Source organism: Tamandua tetradactyla, chromosome 4, assembly GCF_023851605.1.
Source record: "Tamandua tetradactyla isolate mTamTet1 chromosome 4, mTamTet1.pri, whole genome shotgun sequence".
NCBI classification, from domain to species: Eukaryota; Metazoa; Chordata; class Mammalia; order Pilosa; family Myrmecophagidae; genus Tamandua; species Tamandua tetradactyla.
Window position 1 is genome coordinate 180,130,080 of NC_135330.1, and position 23,415 is coordinate 180,153,494.

Genomic DNA, 23,415 nt, shown 5'->3' on the forward strand with positions numbered 1-23,415 from the left:
AGTGTTGACAGAATGTCTGCGTAAGATGATTTTACTGGCAGAGCAGACGGCTCTGTTTAAACCAGGAAGTTAGGTCGGAAGTGACCAAATTGTACTTTTTATAAAAACAGGCCTGGGGGCACGTGAGAAGGGGGAAACATGACATTTAGCACCCAAATTGCGACATAATGTGCTGGTTTAAAAGGATGTAGGTACCCTAGAAAAGCCATGTTTTAATCTAAATCCCATTTCATGAAGGTAGAATAACCCCTATTCAATACTGTATGTTTGAAACTGTAAACACATCATCTCCCTAGAGATGTGATTTAATCAAGAGTGGTTGTTAAGCTGGATTAGGCGACGACATGTCTCCACCCATTTGGGTGGATCTTGATAAGTTTCTGGAGTCCTATAAAAGAGAAAACATTTTGGAGAATGAAGGAGATTCAGAGAGAGCAGAGTAGAATGACATAGCCACGAGAAGCAAAATCCACCAGCCAGTGACCTTTGAAGATGAAGAAGGAACATGCCTCCAGGGGAGCGTCATGAAACAGGAAGCCAGCAGATGACACCATGTTCGCCATATGCCCTTCCAGATGAGAGAGAAACCCTGACCATGTTCACCATGTGCCTCTCCAGATGAGAAACTCTGTGTTCGCCATACGCCCTTCCACTTGAGAGAGAAACCCTGAACTTCCTTGGCCTTCTTGAACCAAGGCATCTTTCCCTGGATAAGTCCTTTGAATGGACTTTGATTGGACATTTCTATAAACTTTTTTTAAATTGGGACAGTTTCTCAGCCTTAGAACTGTAAACTAGCAACTTATTAAATTCCCCTTTTTAAAAGCCATTCTGTTTCTGGTATATTGCATTCCAGCAGCTTGCAAACTAGCACATACCCAACCCCAAAATGTCCCTGATGCCAACAGCAAACATGGCTCCCACAGTGAGCCTGACTACTCGAGGACGAACTATGTGCTGTCATTGAGAAAAAATGTTTTAACCCTATATAAAAACACTTTGGAGCACCAATTGAAAATTTTGCAGTAATGGGTTCCAAGACTGTGTGTGGCAGTTTTAAGCCTACGACTGTTACTTGGTCTTACCATCTCTACAGTGGCTGGATTTGTATAAAGTGAAAGAAGGGATGTTTGAGATCACTAGCTCAAAACTCACATCCTGCGGAGAAATATGCACAACTCCAGTAGCTGGTTCACCCAACGAAAATAGGTGAAGCTTCTAAAAACTTTGAAGAGTCAGGAACCAGGGGTCCTGCTGGGAGATCAGGACTGGAAATGCATAAGAAGGTCCTGACCCAAGAGCCCACTTCCTTAGCAAGGAGCAAGGTTAGTATCCAAAGTCCACCTGGAGAAATAGGATACGGAGGTGTCAGAAAACCATCATCTACACTTTCCTGATGGCACAGCACCAGGGAGCACTGCTTAATAGGTATTTACTGAATTAATCAGTTCTTCGTTCCAGCAGAAGGAAGAACAGTGAGAAGTTGTTAGTGCAGGAAAGACCCCAGCTGGGAGCTAATCAGACTTAGAGGAACTGGTTTAAAAGGAAAAAAAATGAAATTTATTTTTAGGGCTACAAATCTAGGAGGAAATGTTTAGGTAGAGTTGCTGGAGAAGGTACCACCCCCATGTACCAGTCACCCAGGACATGTGGCCAGTCTAGAAAATGAGCTGCCAGGTGTGCAGAGCAGATGAGAAACAGGATTGAAATCAGGTCTTACTGTTCTTTGTTCTCCCTCCATAGCCCTTAAAAGAAAGATTCCAGGGTCTTTAGATGTTTCCTAGATAAATTACTAGCAAAGATGTACTTTCTGGAAAATAAATTAAATTGTACCCATACAATAGCAAATTAAGTCCAAGTGGGTAAACGCAATCAAACAGATCTATTTTCACTTTTCAATAGGTCATTTTTCCAAATTAAACCTTTAGATCTCAAGATTCTGCTTCAGTAATGGGCGGCCTGAATTTAGGAGCTCCAACTGCAAACAGTAAGCTACACGTACTTGGATGCCGAGCTGGCATTCACTTACCTGAGACAGAAGCAGATGAAGACGGCCTGGCGAGGCCCAGAAACCGGAAATCGTGGGCACTGCACAATATTACTGAACACAACACCCATCCACACAACCCAAAAAAAACTCATGAAACATATTGTTCCCTTTGCTGGTCTTCTGCCTAACTTTACCATATTTTCTCAACAAAGGGCTCCAACTCTCAAAATTTTGCTCCCAAATTTCTAAGAAAACAAAGCCTGCTTTTTCACACCTTGTTAGGGTTTCAGATTCAGCAAGTACACTGGGTGAGCCCAAGAACTTCAGCAGAAACAAAGCCTTTAATTTTGCTATTAGAATTCAAGTCACAAAGACAAGCAGATGGAAACCGTAAGGATTTGATGCAGCTTTTAAATAAAGACAGATACCTTAAACTCACTGCTGTCTCCCAAGTGCTACCCAACAAGGAGTCCAATGGAGGCACAAATAAAAGCCTAAATCAATAAAGTCTCAATGCCAAAATTTTTCATAAAATTCTTTTTAATAGTACGTGCAGCTCATGTTGCTGCAAGCAATATAAAAAGTTATTCCTGATTTTGTATAAATTAACATGTAGAGAATCATCATTTTAATGCATAAAAATACAAGTTCCAAATGATGGGGCCAAAAATAAATCACAGTGAAGAGAAATGTTTTGAACACAACAACAAACAGAAAAATTGTCTAACATGCTAACAACTGAGTGTGCCATGTCAGGTCAGAGACATACACTGAGTTAAGAAGTTTCTATCTGTGCAAATAAAGAGGAAGTGCAGAATCCAGGATATGAAAGGATCACCGGGCAGTGGGTTAAGAGAGAAGGTCAAGTATCTTCACTCTGCAGAGTGGGCTCTGTAGATGCAGATGGAGGAGATGACACAGGTGGATCTTCTCTTAACAAGTAGCTGTCATTTCCAGGCAGATTTCCCCCTTCTCCTTGTATTGTTCTATAAAATAATCCCTTGGTTTTCTATGCTTCTTTTTGACCATAGCTCAACTCACTTGGTCAGACCCCCTTACCGTATGTGCAAACTGAGAATCAGGTAGGCCCTCTGAACGTCAGGCACAGCACCCAGATTTGGTCCGTTTGGGTGGCTTACAGTTGGTTATATCGACCGTCTGCGATGGCCCCTCTGCCCGCTGCCTGACAATCACCGGCACAACCATATCAAACAAGGTTTCAAACAGGAGGTCCACATTGTACCCAGTTTTGGCACTTGTCTCAAAGCACATCTGCTCGGCAGCTGGCGCGTCCTTCTCATCCAGCATTCTGTACTTGAGAATCTTCTTATAAAGTGCCACTGCATCCTCCGGCTGGACCTGCTTGGGCATCCTGGCAGAGACGCCGCCGTCTTCCTTCTCTCCCTCCTCCGCTGCCCCATCCTCAGTGAGGTCCACTTTGTTTCCCACGATGGCGAACAGGCAGTCCTTGCTGGCGGTGTCCGTCAGGCCCAGGAACCTGTCCTCTAGCTCCACCAGGCTCTGCAGGTAACTGACATCGTAGGTGAGGATGATGGCGGTTGCTCCTCGGCAGTACATGGAGCCAAGGCCGTGGAACTGCTCCCGCCCTGTGGGGAGAAAAAGGAAAGGAAACATGCTCAATTCTCCTCTGAGAATGTGCCCGTCCATGGGCCACTGCTTTCCAGGAACTCCACCAGGGAGAAAGGCAGATGGAATCACAAAACCCAAGTGTGCCTGGAGCTGGATGAGATGGAGATAACGATATCCAGAAAAAAAGAGGTGTGAAGCCAACGTTCTCCTATCTTTTTGGATCCAGGAACACGAGCCTCCAGGTGGGCTCTTTCTAGTATCCCAGGCTATGGTGCTTTGCAACTGGAAGCCATTCTCACAAAACCTAACCAAGCAATCATTTATATGCAAGACCAAGGAAAATACCTGACAGGCCTGTTTTCCTACCAAATTAAAGTTTGTGTTAGGGGTATCTTAAAAGATTTAAAAATACACCCCCTCCCACCACAGAGCCTGGGGTAAGAGAAAGTCTATGCTATGTGTAAGCAGTGTAGGTCATTCGGAACTAGCAGGGGGCAAACCTGCATTTCCACGAGGGTGCTGGCAGCTCCTCCCCGGCTGGAGGCGGTGTTCCACCCGGAGGCGGGGCTGAGGAGGCACATCGAGCCGCCCCGCCCTCACACCCACTGCCCAATCCACTTGGCAGAGGCCTCCCAGAACAGTTTCCCCTTAAGGCCTCAGGAGGGGCCAAACCGCTAGGAGAAGCTCAAAAAGAGGCAAGGGTAGAGACCACAAATGCACACAACAGGAAACCTCTTTTAATCTCCTTTAGAGCCAATTTGGCAACTCCACTTTCAAACCCCGGAAGGCACTGGGGCACAATCCTGCCAGACAGGTTCTGGAATCCCAGCGTGCCAGGTCCCCGCCCTGCGGCAGGCCAGGAGGCAGGTGGGGGGTCGTGGGCCGGGAGCCGCCTGAGTTCGGCCGGCCCCTCCCATCTCCGCGCCTCCACCGTCCCCTGAGGCAGGGGGTCCTGGGCGGAGGGGGCCCTGGGCGGAGGGGATCTGGGCGCCCAGGCGCGGTGTGAGCTGCCCAGGTGTCAGAAGCTCCGCAACTGCTGCCAGTCCCGGCGGGGGGTAGGGCAGCGGTCACCGCGGCCCCTCCCCTCTGCCCCAACCACCCCCCACCCCCGCTGCGCTCAGCCCACCCACGTGCACGGAGGAGGGACCAAAGGCTCCAGAAGGGCAAAGCCACAAGAAGGTCCAAAAAGAAGCCAGGAAAAGAAATACTAACTTTTTAAAAAGATTAAAAATTATACAACTTAGTTAATTAATTAATCCATTAAGAAAAGGGGAGCCGCCAGACACCTAGAGCTCCTTGCAGAAGGCTTCAGCCCAGGCTCAGCTGTTCCCGCCGTTCAGTGCCCGGGGCGGAGGGTGTGGCCAGCTGGGGCTTCCTCGTTTATTTTTTAAGGGGAAATCACAGCTCTCTAATTTCTGACCAGGCAGAGCAGCATGATGATGTGTGCCACTCTTCCCTTCAGCTCAACTCATTCTCAACTGATCTTCCGCGAGCCGGGGTAATCACGAGGCCCAGGCACCCTTTCAGGAGTTTTACTCAATTATCACCTCCTCCGGGGGGCCTTCTTGACGCCTCCCCAAGCCCTGTTTCTAGGCTACTGACTCTTACCTTCTCTCTCTCTCCACTTCCCCCGCCTGTCAAGAGGGTCCAGACCCCTGTTTTATTTGTCCTTGTAGACTCAGAGCCTGGCACAGAGTTCGTGCTCAGTGAATGTGCTGAACAAATGAAGCAACAAATTACCTCCTCCAGTCGGTTAAAAACAAACAAAACAGTTTTTCTCTGTAGTGAGATTTTTTGCTTTATTTTGTGACAGTTTGGTCTGATGTGCAAGGGGGTAGGAGTCTCCTTCATGTCAGAAGCTTAATTTACACCTGCACCCTCAGATCCCAACTCCACACACTAAAACCTTGCATCCAGCTGCAAATCTTTAACACTTAAGAGTACACCAAATGAAAATGGGAGGGAGGGAGGGGAAAAAGCAAAGAGGGTAAGTAGGGAGAGGAGGGAGGGAAGAAAAACCTTGATATTTTATACCCCTAGAGAATTGAAACTTTTCACACTTGAATATCTCCCCCCGCCCCTCCATGATAAACCATTAGAAATCTATGAGGCATAGATTTTAAATGAGCAGGAGAGCTGAGGGGGCCTCTCTGGATCGGGGGTCAGTCTCCAGAGGCCAAGTTCAAAACTACACTGGCTAGTCTGAACCTCTTTCTCTTCCTTTACTCTGTGGGACAAAGTGGACAGTGAGGAGAGAGTTCATAAAGGCAATTTATAAGTTCTAATGACTTACAGATGAACCTATCCCTGGTTCCCCCTGGAATTAATTAGGTCCTTTTTTCTGTTGCAATCATATTTTATTCCTGTCTAATGGCAACTATCAAAAACCACCTTCAATTTAAGTTATGTGGGTACATCTGCCTCCCCAGCTACTGTGTTTTTATATCAACCTTTGGATGCTCCCGCCATTCTGTATAATGCTTTGCGCCCAATCAGCATTCATTAAACGTTTTCCAAATATTTAGTATGATTTATAATATAAGCACACATAAGTATTTGCTTATAATAACTTAGTACTTTGCAGTGTTATGTATTTTTAGAATATACTTTACATTTTCTCCCCTTAACTAAAATCTAAACGCCCAAAGAACCAGGGCTTTGCACTTATTTCAGATGCCGGAGCCCCCAAGCCCTGCATTGACCCCCATCCATCCAGTCATCCAGTCATCAAAAACAAATGGATCCAAAAAACACATCCAAGTTAAAGTGGAAAAATCACATGATCATCTCAACTAATGCAGAACATCCTTTCTTGATGAAAATACTTAGAAGGATAGGAACAGAAGGGAACTTCCTCAACATGATAAGAAGACTATATGAAAAGCCCACAGCTAACATCATCAGTGGGGAAAGACTGAAAGAACAAGACAAGGATGCCCAGTATCACCATTGTTATTCAACATTGTTTTGGAAGTTCTAGCCAGAGCAATTAGACAAGAAAAAGAAACAAAAGACATACAAATTGGAAAGGAAGAAGTAAAACTCTCACTGTTTGCAGATGACATGATACTATATCTTGAAAACTCTACAGCAAAGCTACTAGAGCTAATAAATGAGCACAGCAAAGTAGCAGGGTACAAGATCAACACTAAAAATTCAGCAGTGTTTTTATATGCTAATAATGAGTAATCTGAGGAGGAAAGAAAGAAAAAAATTCCATTTACAATAGCAGCCAAAAGAATCAAATATTTAGAAATAAAGTTAAGGACACAAAAGACCTATACACAGAAAACTACAAGAAAATGCTAAAAAAAAATTTCATGGAAGACTCAAATAAATGGAAGGGCAGACCATATTCATGGATTGGAAGACAAAATAAAGTTAAGATGTCAATTCTATCCAAATTGATTTACAGATTAAATACAATACCAATTAAAATCCTAACAACTTACTTTGCAGAAAAAGAAAAACCAATAACCAAATTTATTTGGAAGGGCAGGGTACCCTGAATAGCTAAAAATATCTTGAGAAGGCAAAATGAAGAGGGAGGTCTCACACTATTGGACTTGAAAGCATATAACAAAACTACAGTGGTCAAAATAGCATGGCACTGGCATAAAGACTGACATACTGACCAATGGAATCAAATTGAGTGTTCAGAAATAGACCCTCTCATCTATGGACAATTAATCTTTGATAAAGTGGTCAAGCCAACCCACCTGGAACAGAGCAGCCTCTTCAATACATGGTGTTTGGAGAACTGAATATCCATATGCGAAAGAATGAAAGAGGATCCATATCTCACACCCTGTACAAAAATTAACTCAAAAATGTATCAAAGACCTAAACATTAGAGTTAAGACCTATCAGAAGAAAATGTAATACAAATCTCGTGATAGGAGGTAGTTTCCTAGATCTTACACCCAAAGCAGAAGCAATGAAAAAAGAAAATGGGATCCCAGATAAAAGGGATCTCCTCAAAATTAAACACTTTTGTGCATCAAAGTACTTTGTCAGGAGAGTAAAAAGGCAGCTTCCCCAATGGAAGACAATATTTGAAAACCACATATCAAATAAGGGTTTAATATCCAGACTATATAAAGAGAATCTATAGCTCAACAACAAAAAGACAAACCATGCCATTAAAAAATGGACAAAAGACATGAGCAGACACTTTTCAGAAGAGGAAATACATGGTCAAAAGGCACATGAAAAGATGCTCAACTTCACTGGCTATTAGGGAAATGCAAATCAAAACCACAATGAGATATCATCACATACCCCGTAGGATGGCCATTATCAAAAAAACAGAAAATGACAAGTAAGTGCTAGAGAGGACGTAGAGAAAGAGGTACATTTATTTACTATTGGCGGGAATATAAAATGGTGCAATGCTCTGGGAAGCAGTTTGGCGGTTCCTCAGGAAGCCAAACTGCCATATGATCCAGCAGTCCCATTACTGGGTTAATGGACATTGGCAAACTGATGTTTATAGCATTATTTATGGTCAGTGAAAACAGCCAAATGTCCATCAATAAAGACCAGTGAAATAAATTGTGGTATATAAATACAATGGAATATTATGCAGCCGTAAGACAGAATAAAGTCATGAAGCAAGTAACAACATGGATGAACCTGGAGGACATTATGCTGAGCAAAATTAGCCAGAAACAAAAGGACAAATACTGTATAGTCTCACTGATATGAACTAACATTAAGGAGTGGACTTTGAGCGTTAACGTCAAGAACACAGGTTATCAGAAGATAAAAAGAGGGTACAGATTGAGCATTTGGTGCTGAAGGAATCCAGACTATGCAGAGGGACTGAGTATAAAAATTCAGAAATGATAGCACAACACTACCTGATTGTAGCACAATAATATATGTACACAGAATGAAGCTGAATGTGAGTATGACTGAGGGAGAAGGGCTGGGGGCAGAAACATTTTTGGATGAAGGAGAACAAATGAACTTCAACATTGCAAGGTATTGAAAATAGATGGTATACAGGAAAAAGTACAATCAATGCAAACTAGGATCTATAGTCAACAGTAATATTGTAATATGCTTCCACTGAATATAACAAAAGGCATTATGCCAAAACTAAACATCAACAGGAGGGTGGCATAGGAGAAGGGTATTGATTTTTTGTGGAAGAAAAGGAAGTGTCTTCATATAGATTTAAGGTGGCAAAGGCATGGCTATTTACTTAGGTTGGATCGTATGATTTGTGAATAAAAGTACTTAGAAATGAACAGAGAGAAACAAGTGCTAGAGAAAATGTAGAGAAAGAGATGTATCTACTCACTGTTGGTAGGGAAGCTGAGAAGTATAGCTCCTCTGGGAGGCAGTGTGGTGGTTCAACAGGAGGCTAGGGGTGGGGTTGCCATATGATCCTGAAACCCCTTTCCTTGATATATACCACGAATGGACGTTTGCACACTGGTGTTTATGGTGGCAGCATTTGTGATTCGCAATGGATAGAGGTGGCCTAAGGGTATAACAACCTAGGAATGAAGTTGTGAGGCATGCAACTACGTGAATGATCATTGAGGAGAGTATGTTGAATGAAATGGCAGAAACCAAAAGACAAATATTACCATGCTTCTTCATTCATATGAACCAATTATAATATACAAACTCAGAGAACTGAGGTTGAGAGCATGGGCTATCAGGTTGTGGCGTATTGTAAGGGGTCCTAGATTGTAAGCTCTTACAGCAGTCACATGTATTCAGGAGTTTTAACTGTTATTCTAAATTCTGAGATACTGAGCTAATTGTATATAACCTGGTTGTTCCCTGAAACTTCAGGTATTCATGTGGTACCTGAGACTCAGAGCACTGAAGCAATGAAAGTCAGCTTTACCCATATAGCAACTGTTTAAAAAGCTGAAAACATGAACAGACTTCGAGTAGAGATATGAATGAAGCTGATCTGGATAGGACTGGGGTAGATCAGAATACAGGGTAGAGGATGAAACAGTCTATACTTTAAAACTTCAACTTCTGCATGAGGCCAAAGGGAGAGAAGTTTATTTGTTGTGAAATTTATATTTTGGGTAGCACATTACTTGATTTAACCTATATGGTCAGTTTATTCGAACACCATAATTACATGGAATCTTGAATAGGGCATGAGACCTTGTTGGTTTGTACAGGTTAGTGTGATGCCCCAATATATCCCAGAGTAATTCAGTCAGAGAATAAAAAAGTATTTGCAAAATCCCCTTGGGGAGGGAATATTCAACTTCCCCATCTGGGGAATTCCCAATGTTTGCATAAGCAGTGGGGACAACTAGTTCAACAGGCTCAGCTATGGATCTTGGCGTCCGTCCCTATGAAACATATTCCTGCAAAGAAAAAGATAAATCTACTTATAATGATGCCCAAGAGTCACTCCCAGAGAACCTCTTTTGTTGCTCAGATGTGGCCTCTCTCGTTAAGCTGACCCTGCAAATAAATTTACTGTCCACCCCCTATGTGGTACATGATCCCAGGGGTATAAATCTCCCCAGCAACAGGGACATGACTTCCAAGGATGAGCCTGACCCTCACTCCATGGGATGGAAAATGCCTTCTTGACTAAATGGGGGGAAAGAAATGAGCCAAAATAAAACTGCAGTGGCTAAGAGGTTTCAAATAGAGTCCAGAGGTCATTCTGGAGGTTATTCTTATGCAAGCTTCAGCCAGAGATTGCAAACTACCACAGTATGCCAACCCCCAACCAACAGTATTCTCGAAAATCCTAGGGAGTGTTCTAGGCTGTAAGTCTCTACAAAGGTTTTTCTTAGTATATTTATTTTTCCCTGAAGATTGAGAGGAAGATCAAATGAGAGGGAGGAGGTGAAACTGAAAAATTAGGATGTAACAAATGACTAACACTACTGACTCATTAGACAGATATTTCCTTTTAGTGTCTAGTGTTTTAGATCAGCCAGAAGAAAACACTTGAAGTTGCTGAACTGTAATCCAGTAGCCCTGGTCTTTGATGATGACAGTAAAACTAAATAGCAAAAGAAAAGTCAGTTGCCCATGTGTGTGTGGAACTACTTCCGATGTTTTGTTCTGTTCCTCTGATATATATATATACTATCCTGTCTTAGTTAACCTACCTCTATTGCAAGTCTTCAAATGGCAGAGAATTCAGTACTAGTGGTCAGTAAGAGAGTGGGGAAAGGAGTATGGGATGTTTGAGGTTTTCTTTTGCTCCTTATTTCTCTTTCTGGAGTAATGCAAATGTTCTAGAAATGATCATGGTAATGAATGCAGAACTATGTGATGACTGATACTGTGATTGTATATTTTGGATGGACTACATGGTATGTGAATATATCTCAATAAAATTATATTTAAAAAATAAAAAAAGAAAGAAAGAAACAGATCTACAGCCTGTTAACAAGCTTGGGGAAGTCTGTTTCAAAAACATGTTTCCAGGTCGATCATTAATTTCTCAATACATAGCTCAACATCAGTAAAAACTCCAGCAGCCTAAAGACACTGAACATTTCCCAATTCCTGGGGGTGTCAAGGAACAGGACAGTCCAGACAAACAACACAGCGTCCTGAATTTATGTTTCACTTCTTCTAGTGACTGCCCAGCACTTTTGGCAACCTGGCAATGTTGACATTGGCAAACATTTCTTTTCTATAAAGGAAGAGGAGAGTGGGGGTAGGCACAGCAAAGCTTAAGGGAGGAATGGAACCGGGGTATTTAAATCATCTGTAACTGTCCTAGACATAAATGCAAAGATCCCTAAATATACCTTGAGAAATAAAAGTTAAAAAGGTTTCTTTTCACACCACAATTACCTAGTCATAACATCAACGAAGGTTAGCAACCAGCTTTCCAAAGATAACATCCACACTTCTGTGATATGCTATGCATGTACATCCACATCAGGGCTCTGAATTAATCTTGACAACAGCACACAAGCCCCCAAGGGACCCAACTCAGCCAGCTCACAGTCAATCTACTGCAAGATTTATGTCAGAACCACTGGATTCAATTCTGTGGCTCCAGCCTGTAGCAGAATCTATCTGGAAACTTCCACAAAGGGAAGAAATAAGGGTCAAAGCAGATCTTCCTGAAAACAGGTACAGTTCAAACAAAGTGGGTGAAAATCACAGCCCCCAGCATTGCAGGTTGGTGGGTCCTGCTTTCCCACACAGCTGCTTCCTAAGAGTAAGTTCCTGTAACTGAGCAAATGTGCCAAGAAGTAAAAAACATGCCAAACCACTGCAAGGGCCAGAGGGCACCACCAGGAAGCTCCAACACACAGGGCTCTTCTTCTGGGGTTAAAGAAGGCTTTACAAACTCAATCGGAGACAGAGGTGGTTTTTCTCACCAATGACCAAACGTCAAGTGAGCCGAACATGAAACACCAGACACTGCACACTACACACCTGCCTGCTTCGAAAGATGAATGGCGAGCTTCTGACGTCCAGGCAGAGCGCCGTCAGCCCAAAGGAAGCCTCAAATGAAGGCGCTCCCAGATGGTTCTCTTGGTGCCCTCCTGCAAGGGCTGCCCTCCAGAGCCAGCACGTTTTATGAAGACTGTCCCCCTACCCACGCCTCTCTGTGGGGCTCTCCCTGGCACCTGGTCTCAACACAGCATGCTCTCAGACTACGAGGAGAAAGGTTTGGGCACAAATGATGACACTGACTCACCTCGATTCTCTTGTTCTTGGAATCCCAAGTTCAAATGCCTGAGAGAGGCCCATGGAAATGAAAATGAAGGAGGCAGGAAGTGTGCGGCAATGATAGAGATGGCGGCAATGATAGAGATGGCAGCCACAGGCAAATGAAGAGCCCAAGCCCAGGTTTCCATCACCGCCACCTGGGAAAGCAAGCCCGGGTCTGCTTTTTTTTTTTTTTTTTTTTTTTTTTTTAACATGGGCAGGCACCGGGAATCGAACCCGGGTCCTTGGGCATGGCAGGCAAGCATTCTTACCTGCTGAGCCACCGTGGCCCACCCTGCTTTTTTTAAAAAAGAAGTTAAAAATTGGATTTTGATGAGAAATCTCCCAGCTTTTAAATACCCAACACTGATTTAAAAAAAAAAAAAATTTAAGTTCATGTTTGAGCAAAACAAAATACATCTGTGGGACATTTGTTGGCAGTTTCTAAATTCTCAGTGATCACTGAAGACCCTTTAAGGGGTAGCTTTCTGTGGGTATTTGGTCAGGGTTGGCCAGCCACAGGTTTCTGAACCCTGGTGTCATGAACTGAATACAGGGGACCCATGACCTTGAATCATTTAAGATAATATCTTTATCTTCACTATCCTCTGACTGAAATGTAACATTACTTTCAATTATGAATATTGGCAGCAAATAACAGAGGTGGTGATAAAAAGCAGTGGCTATGGCTCTGTCACCAACAGAAATAACAGATGTTTTCGATTCACATTGTAGTAGTCACAGACATCTTGAAGGATTTATGCTCATCACAACTTCCAAACCCTAAGCACTGCCTTGGATCTCATCATTTAATGTAGTAATAATGAAGCACAACTCTATCACAAATTTGTAGATTTTTTTTTTTTTGACATTTTGAAAACTGGATTTCAATATATGTATCTGGTTTCCTTTGTAACCCTATGCATTTTATTACATGTGTTTAAATACATTATTTTGAGAAGGGGTCCATGGGTTTGTACCACTCTAGTGGCAAAGAAGTTCTTGGCACCAGAGAAGTTTAAGAAGCCTCCATCTATGGTTCTTTGGGGCACAATTTTGAGAGCATGATACTTAACAAGTATATTTATATAAAACAAAGTGTCCTTTCCCAAGGAAGCACCATTTTCAACCAAATGACCAAGAAACACAAACAATTCTCACGCCTATCCCAAATCCTTTTGAAATGGCCACATTCTGATACAATGGGCTGATTTCCTGGCAGGGCAGATGCTGCCTCAGCTTTGAGACAAGCAAGACAACAATGACACCCCCACCACCAACACCACCACGGCAACCACTACCACCACCACCACCTCCATGACAATCACAACCACGACAACCACCACCACCTCCATAACCACCACCACCACGACACCACCACCACCTCCATAACCACCACCACCACGACAACCACCACCACCTCCATAACAACCACCACCACGACAACCACCACCACCTCCATAACCACCACCACCACGACAACCACTACCACCTCCATAACAACCACCACCACCACGGCAACCACTACCACCACCACCACCTCCATGACAATCACAACCACCACCACCATGACAACCACCACCACCTCCATAACAACCACCACCACGACAACCACGACCACCTCCATAACAACCACCACCACGACACCACCACCACCTCCATAACAACCACCACCACCACGACAACCACTACCACCACCACCACCTCCATGACAATCACAACCACCACCACCATGACAACCACCACCACCTCCATAACCACCACCACCACCACGACAACCACTACCACCACCACCAATGACAACCACCACCACCACCACGACAACCACTACCACAATCATGACAACCACCACCATGACAACCACAACAACCACCACTACAACCACCCCCACCACAACCACCACCACCCCCAGCAGCCAGCCTCTGAAAGACACCCACATCCTGGAAGAAACAGCCAGACAAGACTTACAACTGCCAACTGTCTTCTCCTAGGCCCAGAACCAAGACCCTAAAGCCTGGTCTCCCCAGCTTCTCCTCCAACAAATGAGTTTCCCCGAAGTGACTGGAACCATAGCAGGAGAAGAGGGTAAAGGGCAAGCTGGCGAGGGTGAGCGCCCTGATCAGGTCTGACAGCAGACATGGAGGGTGCCCTCTGCAGCAATACTGAAGGTCGAGAGTCAGAAAGCAAGTTAACAATTGTCAAGGTCACTTCCCTTTTATGGGAATAGTCACTCTGGGTTTTGTTTTGTGTGTGTGTGTGTGTTGTGTTTTTTTTTTTTTTTTAGTTTAGGCTACAGAGTCCCTCTGTAGACAAGTGGAATGTGCTCTGGAATTTAGCAGCCAAAAGACAACATTTCTCCCCTTTAACACACGTATAGCAGTTCATTTACAAGGCTATTAATCCAATTATAAGTTTCAAGTCAAATTATACTGTAACCAACAGGCAGATACTAAACAGAATTGCCCCTTCTCTTTATGTAACCACTGTGGAAGATGACGCCAAGAGGCTTCCACAATGAAAGAGGTACAGCAGGTCTGAGAAAAAGAAAGGGGAAGAGAGAGAGAGAGAGAATAAAAAAAGACAGGCAAAAAGACAGAGTGACAGACAAAGGAGAGACCAAAAGACGAAAGTAGGAAATGAAAGAAAGTAAAAAAAATAAAAGATTTTCCATTGTTACTACTGAGCTAAGACTTTTCTCACAGACATGCTAATGCCATAAATAGCAAACCAAACACATCATGAGGTTTTCAGCAGCTAAAAATGTTATTGGCTCCTACTCACTAGATTTCACAAGAGAGCCACTAGGACCAGAAGCAAGCAGCATTCTAGTTAGCCCAGAAGACTTCTTTTCACATCTCTGTTACATAGTTTACTCAGGACAAAGGGGGGACTGTGTCAACGCCTATGCCTAAAAGAGTTTGCTTCCCAGATAAAAATGTCTGATTTGCCTTTAAAAACTAAGAAAGCAGATAATAACAGAAAAAGAAAGATCTTAACTAAAGGAAGTAGGAACTGAAAAATCCCAACTGCTAGCAAGAAAGGGCAGTAAATAAGAATTGCTATTCAAATCGCATTATCTGCATCTACCCACTAAACAATGCAGACAAATTAAATGCAGCCACCCCAGCTAAAGAATTTATGATTAAGTAGTTTTCATACTTGAAATTGCTAAATTCTGTTTTAAATATAATCTATAGTCCTTTCTCTAACCTTCTTTTCCACCATGGAATTTGTAATAATGCATCTATTATCTGATTAGGTACATCTTGAACAAACCTACTAATAAGTAGCAAAGCTGCCCAAGCCACTCACTGGTGAGTTAAGAGCAGTTAAGAGGGAGGCCAGCTGACCAGTGCAGACAGGGCCCCTTAGGAAGCCAGGTTCAAAACAGTTTTGCAAGAGTTCAAGGTCTGGTTTGCAGATTCACAAATCTAGAAACTCAATTTTATCAGTTTCCCAGAATAATTCCATTCACTGGGTGTGGTTTAAGTTTTTCCCAGGTAAGAAAAGGAGCTGAAGCCCCGACCACATTTATCATTTATAACAGGGAATGAGATATTAAGCTCCATAATTCCTTCCTGGTGGTCTACAGGAAAAAGTAAATTTGTGGTCAGAAGAAAGCTTGGTAAGTATGAGCAAGTTCCCAAGTCCCCAAGTCTTTAGGATTAATTAAATTCATGGTTTTCCCAGCAATCATGAGAGTAGGTACTCTCCTACTTCATGTAGGAGAAAAGAATCACAGGAAAGTGAAGGACCTGACCACAGACACATGTGGAAAGTGGTGACGCACAGAATACAGGGCACTTGCTCCAAAGACTCCAGGGAGTCTGTGGCTTAACCACCTACAGAAACAGAGGGGGGTCCTATACTCTGTTGCAGCAGCTCATTCTAGCAAGAGAAAAAGGTGATCTCTATGCTGTATCTCCAGTGACCAGGACACAGACACCAAGAGAAAGGGTCTGTCTTCCTGGAAGTTCCAAAGCAGAAGCAAACATGCCCCGGGGGGCCACATCACACTGCTCTGGACTGGAAGGCAGCCTAGTGAGTCTACGAGACTGTGACTCTCTTAGGGACGGACAATCTGTGTTCAAATCCCCAGCCGGGAGACCTCCGGCAAGTCATTTAACCTCTCCACACCCCTGTTTTCCCATCGCTAAAATATGAATAGCAATAGTATCTAAGAAAGAGTTGTTGTGAAAATTTAATTAATTCATGCACATAAACTGCTTAGAACTGTGCCTAGCATGTAGTAAGCACTATATTAGTGCTATATAATTTACAAATGAGGAGTCCTCCCAAACTTTAAAGACTAAATTCTCTGGCCACCATCCCAGGCCCTGCCCATCTCCTAGGTCTCCGAAGGTCTACTGGTTGGTCCTTTTGCAGTTGACTGATCTTCTGCACTTTTCTTATTTTTATGAGGCTTATTTTCAAAGAATGACCTATTCCCTAAGTTCTAGAGGTCCTCTGTTGTGTCGCTACTACACACTGCATCAGAGTTGAAGAGTTGAAAAATGGCCCAGGGGCAGACACCAGGAAAACAGAGATCAATAGTCCATACATAAAACTCCAAACCAGCTGCTGGGTAATTGAAATTGCCCAACTGTTTTTTATTTTATTTTCCTGCCTTCCTAATGCCAAATGACAACCGAGATTTTTCACCAAACATTTATACTTTTTGCTCAAAAAGTCTAAAATAATTAAATAGGTGATACAGCCACCAGAGATCAGATTTCAATGCTGGCTGCAGATTTTAAACATGGCATGGGTGGGGCAAGTTTTTTAAAAATGTTCAAACCTCCCCTCTCCATCCCAGACCACCTAAATCAGGGCCTGGAGGTTGGGCCTGGGGTCTCAGGATTATTTTAAAAGCTTCCCAGATGAATGTAATGTTCAGCCAGAGTTGGGAATCACTGAGCTTATTTAGAAATAAAAGGGCAGTTATTAAAATGTGAGAATCAGAATATTTCTTATTTCACATTTCTACCAGGAAATTTAGTTACAAATACTGAAAGGAAGAGGTACTTTTAAAATGAGTTATCTGCCTTGCAAGGTCCTGACAGCCCACTGGAATGGAGCTCACAAAAATATCAATGTGACATAAAGAAACATAAAACACAGATTAACAGACCCAGACATGGAGACAAATAAAAACTTCAAAGCACAAGGAGAATTATGACCACCAGCAAAAATGAGGCCTTGGGAAGCTCAGCCTGGAGCGAGCAGCAACGTACCTCTGTGCAGGGAGTTTTGGTTTTTTTTTTAATAAAATAAAATCCTTTCCCCAATGCTTTCAGGTTCCATCTACAGCATTATAAATACTACCAGAAAGACCCTTTTAGTTCTGTTTCATACAGTTTGATGAGTTTTGACAAATGTACACAGGGTTGCAGGCACTCCGCCATCTGCGCACGTTTTTAAACTGTCTGGTAATAAACTGGTTGGAGAGTGGTGCACATGGAAGAAACTCTCCCCCTAAGAATGTTTGCAAAGAAGAGATTTTAAAATCTTTTTTAGCACAACAAGAAAAAGGGCCACAAGTCTTCCAGGGTTAATAAAAGGCGCTGGGCTGTGGGTGCCGGTGCTGTCCCCTGCACAGCAGCCTCCACCTCTACATGCAAAGTGAGGCAGCGGCAGTAGAAGGTCAGCTCTGCGCCCCCAGCAGTGCTGCATCTCAGAATCTTCTTTTCAACCAGAATGTCTGGTAAATTAATGGGGAAAGACTGTCACTGCTGAGGATACCTTAGAGCTACCCATTTGTTTCTCTGAGAAAATGCTCCACTCAGCAACATGGCTCTCTCCAGAGAGGTGTGTGGCTGTCTCAGCAGTCGGTCTCCTCCTCCTCCACTGTCACACACACACACACACACCCACAGGCACACGCATACACAGGCACAGGCACATGCACACGCATGCACACGCACTGCCCCAATCCCCTCCATGAACAGAGTACAGGAAGGTGCTGCTGGCCGTGGAGCACCCTGGCGTGCCTCAGTGGGGCAGGACGGACAGACCCCGTCAGTTGTTCCCACAGTGCACGTGGGATGGCAGACGGCCACCAAGTACTTCCCCCCTGGGGCTCTCCGTGCTACGCCTCCGGGTCATGCTTTCTGACTGTGCTCCTAGGGTTCTCCACCACATTCAGCAAATGACCATGCCTCCCGGCCAAAGTGGGGGCGCTCAGCAGACAGGAAGTGGTGCAGAAGGGGGTTTTCACAAACTAGAAGTATCGGGTTGACCCATACTTTTTGCTTCTTCAGTAAAGATCCCTTTCCTGCCCTCTCTACGGGCCCTACTAGCTCTGTCTAAATAAAGATCCATCAGTGAAAATCATCTGCTGCATACTTTGTGACTTCCGAGAAGCCTTCAAAATAAAGTTCAAACTCCACAAAACTGAACTTTACCATAAATTTACACGTCCTCTCCTGCCAGATTTTCGATGACTGAACAATAAACAGAAAAGATATGATTTCTAAAACAAACAGGACACATTTCCAGGAATGTTTTTTATCAGGAGAAGGGGACAGAACAAGGAGATGAAGGATAGAATAAGGCATTTAAATGTACATGTTTTCCTGGTTTTAAAGGGATCTGCTACATTTTTATTTTTTATTCTTGATTTTTGGCCCATAAAAGAAAGTATCTGCCAAGTCTCCTGCACTTCCATACTGGGCTGCACAGCAGCTCCAAAATGTTATGTCCACACCCCAGAACCTGTAAATGTAACCTTATTTGGAAAAGGGGTCTTTGCAGATGCAATCAGGTTTAGGATCCTAAAATGATGAGTACATCCGGGATTACCTAGGTAGGGCCTAAATGACAAGTGACCTGCTAAGGGCTACATGGAGGAGACAGAAAGAAGAGGAGGAGATGCTGTGACCACAGAGGCAGACACTGGAGTGCTATGGCCACAAGTCAAGCAATGTCTCAAGTCATCAAAAGGTGGAAGAGGCAAGGAGCAGATGCTTCCCCTAAATCCCCCAGCGGGAGTAAGGCCCTGCCAGATTTAGGACTCCTAGCCCCCAAACTGGGAGAGAAGAAATTTCTTTTGTTTTAAGCCGCTAAGTTTACAGCAATTAGTTGCAGGAGCCTCAAGAAGCAAACACTCCATTCTAAACCTTCTACAAGGAACACTGCACCTCTCTCCTTGTCTGCAGCCATCACTGCCATGCTGATTCTTACCTGTAGTGGACATCAGAATATCCAGGGGCACTTTTTAACAGTATTGGTGCATCATTTGCCACAAATGTACCACACTAATGCAAAATAATAAAGGGAATACTGGGCATATGAGGGTGGTATATGTGGCAACTCAGCATTCTCTGATTTTTCTGTAAGCCTCCAATTCTAAAAAACAATTTTTTGTTTAATTAGGAAAAAAAAATATTGGTACCCAGGCCTCATCTCAGAGCAGTTAAAACCCTCGGGAGTGGGACCTGGGTGTCGGTACTATAACTGCCACTGATTCTACCATGCAGCCAGGGGAGAACCGCTGGCCCAGCCTGCAGCCGGACCCCTCACCACATCTCAGCCGGGCAGGGCACTAGCTTGGCAGACAATTCTTGCTAAACATCTGACCACCTCTGTACTCTCACAGCATGATTAAAACCAAAATCATCAAAGCAGCCTCCCCTCCATGGGTCCCTATTTGCATGCTCAGATTTCAAGACAGGCTCAAAATCCCTAAAGCATCTGTGACCCTCCTCTCCCCTTCCCATGTTGGTTCAGTCTAGAAATCCTTTCCATGCCTTTCCAGTCTCACTCTAAACATTCAGCCCTTAGCCCTTTCTGCCCCAGGCTTAGACAACTGTGGCAGTAAAACTTACCTCCCCACCTTCAATCCCTTCTGGGAAGCACTGATAAATTCATAAGTAAACATCTCTATGATCCTGTCACTCTTATGCATAAAATCATCCCCCAGCTCTCCACCCCCTCCCCCAAGGGCAATGTGGCAGCATCAATGGCCTGGCAGCCCCACCACCAGACCCTTCTCAAGCTTAACCTTCCACTGCCCCCCAAAACAAAACCTCCCTCAGCCCTATCCCTGTGTAGTCATTCACTCACCAAAATGCTTTGCCCCTCTCCTGGACCTCCTCAACCTCCGTGATCCAGCTAACCTAACGTCTCTGACAACTTCAATCAGAAATGACCTACAGTTATACATTCAACCCTGCAAACATTCATCCATTCAATCATTCATTCAAAAACAAAAGGCAGTACAATCTTGGAGGCTGAGCAAAGCTGACATCCTGGCTCTATCATTTATTAGTTTCCTAAACAATAAGGTAAGTTCTGTACCTAAGGCTCAGAGATGCCAAATGGCACTCAGATCATGTGGCCAATCAGTGGTGAGCTGGAACCCAGTTCTCTAGAATCTAAACTTACAACTTCGGGCCCTTCCATCAAATGACCCACACAGTTAATGACCTTTTATGGACAGCTGTAAGCACCAACAGACCACTCCAACACCCTTAGCACACCTTCCAAGGAGGGGTGCTAGATGAGGATGCAATGCATTTCTGACGTAGCTTTTCTCTCAACTCCAAAGTAGGGAAAATGAGTACATGGGAAACTGGGTTTTCTGAGTCCTTAAACAGAGATATGGCTTTTATTTCTCTCCTTGAAGGTTATCCAGAGGGCAGGGAAATGCCACTTCTCATGTTAAGAAATGAAATACATTTAGTGCATGACCAATAAGGTAAGAACTGGGCTATAGGCTGGTGGTCTCCACTTTCACAGGCACCACCTGTCATGAATCAAACAAGACTAAAGTCTTCCTCCTTTTGCTAATGTCCACATGAAGAGGGCCAGACTTCCAAGAGAAGTTTCTGCTTCTTCCCCGTTCCATCTCCTGCCCCCTCCAAAACCAGGAGAAAAAGCTAGATAATGATGAACTTCAGTAAACCGTGAACCGGTGAACGTGAATGAACTTCAAAGGAGAAGTTGATAAAGATGATTCAGATGACACTGAATTCAAATAACCAAACCTTAAATGAAGAAGCTGAAATTCAAGATGAGAGAAGTCATGAGTTATGTCCCAAGCTCATTCAGCAAAACCGCTTACTTCCTGAAAACAAGTCATAAATCACATAAAGTTCACTTGGGCAGGAATATTTCAGATTGCTTCACTGTTTTTAACTCAACCTGGTGCAACTATGGTAAGAAATGACCTTCTGCCGCTAATATGATTTACAAGATAAGAAGTAAATCATTTCTTGCCATTATCTTTCCTCAGAAATATAAGAAGAAAGATGTAGTAACCACTGAAAAAGACACCTAGGAAAAACTAATAAACTATCCAGCCCAAGAAACAAAAGCTTAGCTGCATCTTGAGAGGTAACACTGTTCCAGGACTTGTGTTGAAAAGGATGGGTGGCCTGTAATGGACAAAACTTTATGTCTGCCCAATTAGGGAGTATCCCAGTTCCATGCTCAACAAGCAGACACAGTAATAGCATTTGCTTATTTTGGAGACTATACTAGAGTTCTGATAATGACTAAAATTGATCAAAATTTATCCCTGTTAAAGGCAGAGGCAGCACCTGATTCCAGGTAATCAGACTCTACAGTCCCTACTTTCATCCACGATGCTATACCCTCCATTGCCAATCCTAATCTCAGACAGACTAGTGGGAAACTGGGTTAGGGACAAAAACGGTAACTGTGTTTCAAAATCTGGAAGCAATAAGGATGGGATGATTTCTGTAATAGCTCTGTTATCAGAACTTGGGGAAACACCAAGATAAGGATAAAAAAGAAAAGCATTAATGCTTCCCCTGAAGCCCCTCCACAGGAACCAGAGGAAGGCTGCTGTCCCTTCCAGCAAGGACACAGTGTGGACAAGTCAAGACTTTCAACCATTCCCTGTTCTCAGACAATGACGTTGCCTGTGTGCTTGTCCAGTCTGTGGTTTACAACAAACCTTTTCATCTGCATGGGGCCCTTTGGGCCTCGCCAACCCCTGAGCAGGTAATCTCCCATCTCAGGGTGAAGATACTGAGCCGAGGCCTTCTCCACTGGCCCCCGGTTAGGTAACAGCCACAAGACATCTCTACGTCACAGCTATGGGAGGTTTCGTGAACACCACGACCCCAGTTCGTACCAAGGAAAGACTTTAAACTAAAAGCTACCAACTGGATATTAAAGGGTCAGAGTTTAAATGGACAACATCCTATCCAGTGATATTAATGTGTGCTCTTTTTTCCTGCCAGAAGGAAGAAAACTCTAAGACAAATTAATCAATTACATCAACAAAGGAGGTAATGAGATAACAGTTTTAAAATGGGCCAACAATTCAAATGCAATAAGCTTTTATAGTTCCTTTAATTTTTTTCTCAATGGTTTGTGACCACTAAAGGGATTTTAAAACATAGTCATGCTTTATGAAATTAAGCATGTTTTTCTACTCTAGGAAGTCCAAGCGTTTACATTCATAATAAGATGGAAATCATCCTTGCAGGGACACAAACAATGACTGTCTAACTACAGCAAATAATTAACTACAGTCATTCAATCCCAGGCCTTACAACTGGGATGACTTTTTGTTGTTGTTTTGGTTTTGTTTGTCATGGGCAGGCTCCGAGAATCGAACCCGGGTCTTCAGAACGGCAGGTGAGAATTCTGCCACTGAGCCACTGTTGCACCGCCCAAGATGTATTTTCTTTTTTAACCAAAGGAATCTAAATTCCAAATTACTTCCAACTAACTGAATAGCAATCAATATATGAGGGTGGGGATTTCAGAAAAATGAATTTAAGTCCATATTTAAATAAACATACCAACATGTTTTCACCCAAATCAGCATATATGTTATTTCTGTTGTTCCCATTTGAAAATTTGGAGTCTGAACTAAAAGCAAAAAAAAAAAAAAAAAAGACATGTCACATGCCATATGAACCACTCAAAATTAATTGCATGCAACTTAAATCCATACCATGAATTTGCTGTTAGGCTTTTTATAATAATTACTAAGGTTATATATTAATAAGTAGAACTTAATTTTCAAATTACTATATTCTTTTCAGATAAAAATTTGCTAAGAATAGTTCAGTAATAAAACTCAAATAACTCAAATAATTGAGATGTTCTTTAACACTAACATTAGGAAAAGGAGGCAACTCAAAAGAAAATACACCTACATAACATATTTAGCTTTA

General features: G+C 43.2%; 1 protein-coding gene across 1 annotated transcript in view; it reads right to left on the reverse strand.

Moving 5' to 3' along the window:
• Positions 1–2,491: 2,491 nt before the first annotated feature.
• RAB20 (RAB20, member RAS oncogene family) overlaps positions 2,492–23,415 on the reverse strand; it is a 35,719-nt gene continuing 14,795 nt past the window's right edge. The window contains exon 2 of the mRNA XM_077158668.1: positions 2,492–3,597. Coding sequence (XP_077014783.1) covers positions 3,089–3,597 — 509 coding nt within the window. The 3' untranslated portion in view covers positions 2,492–3,088. The remainder of the gene's footprint in view (positions 3,598–23,415) is intronic.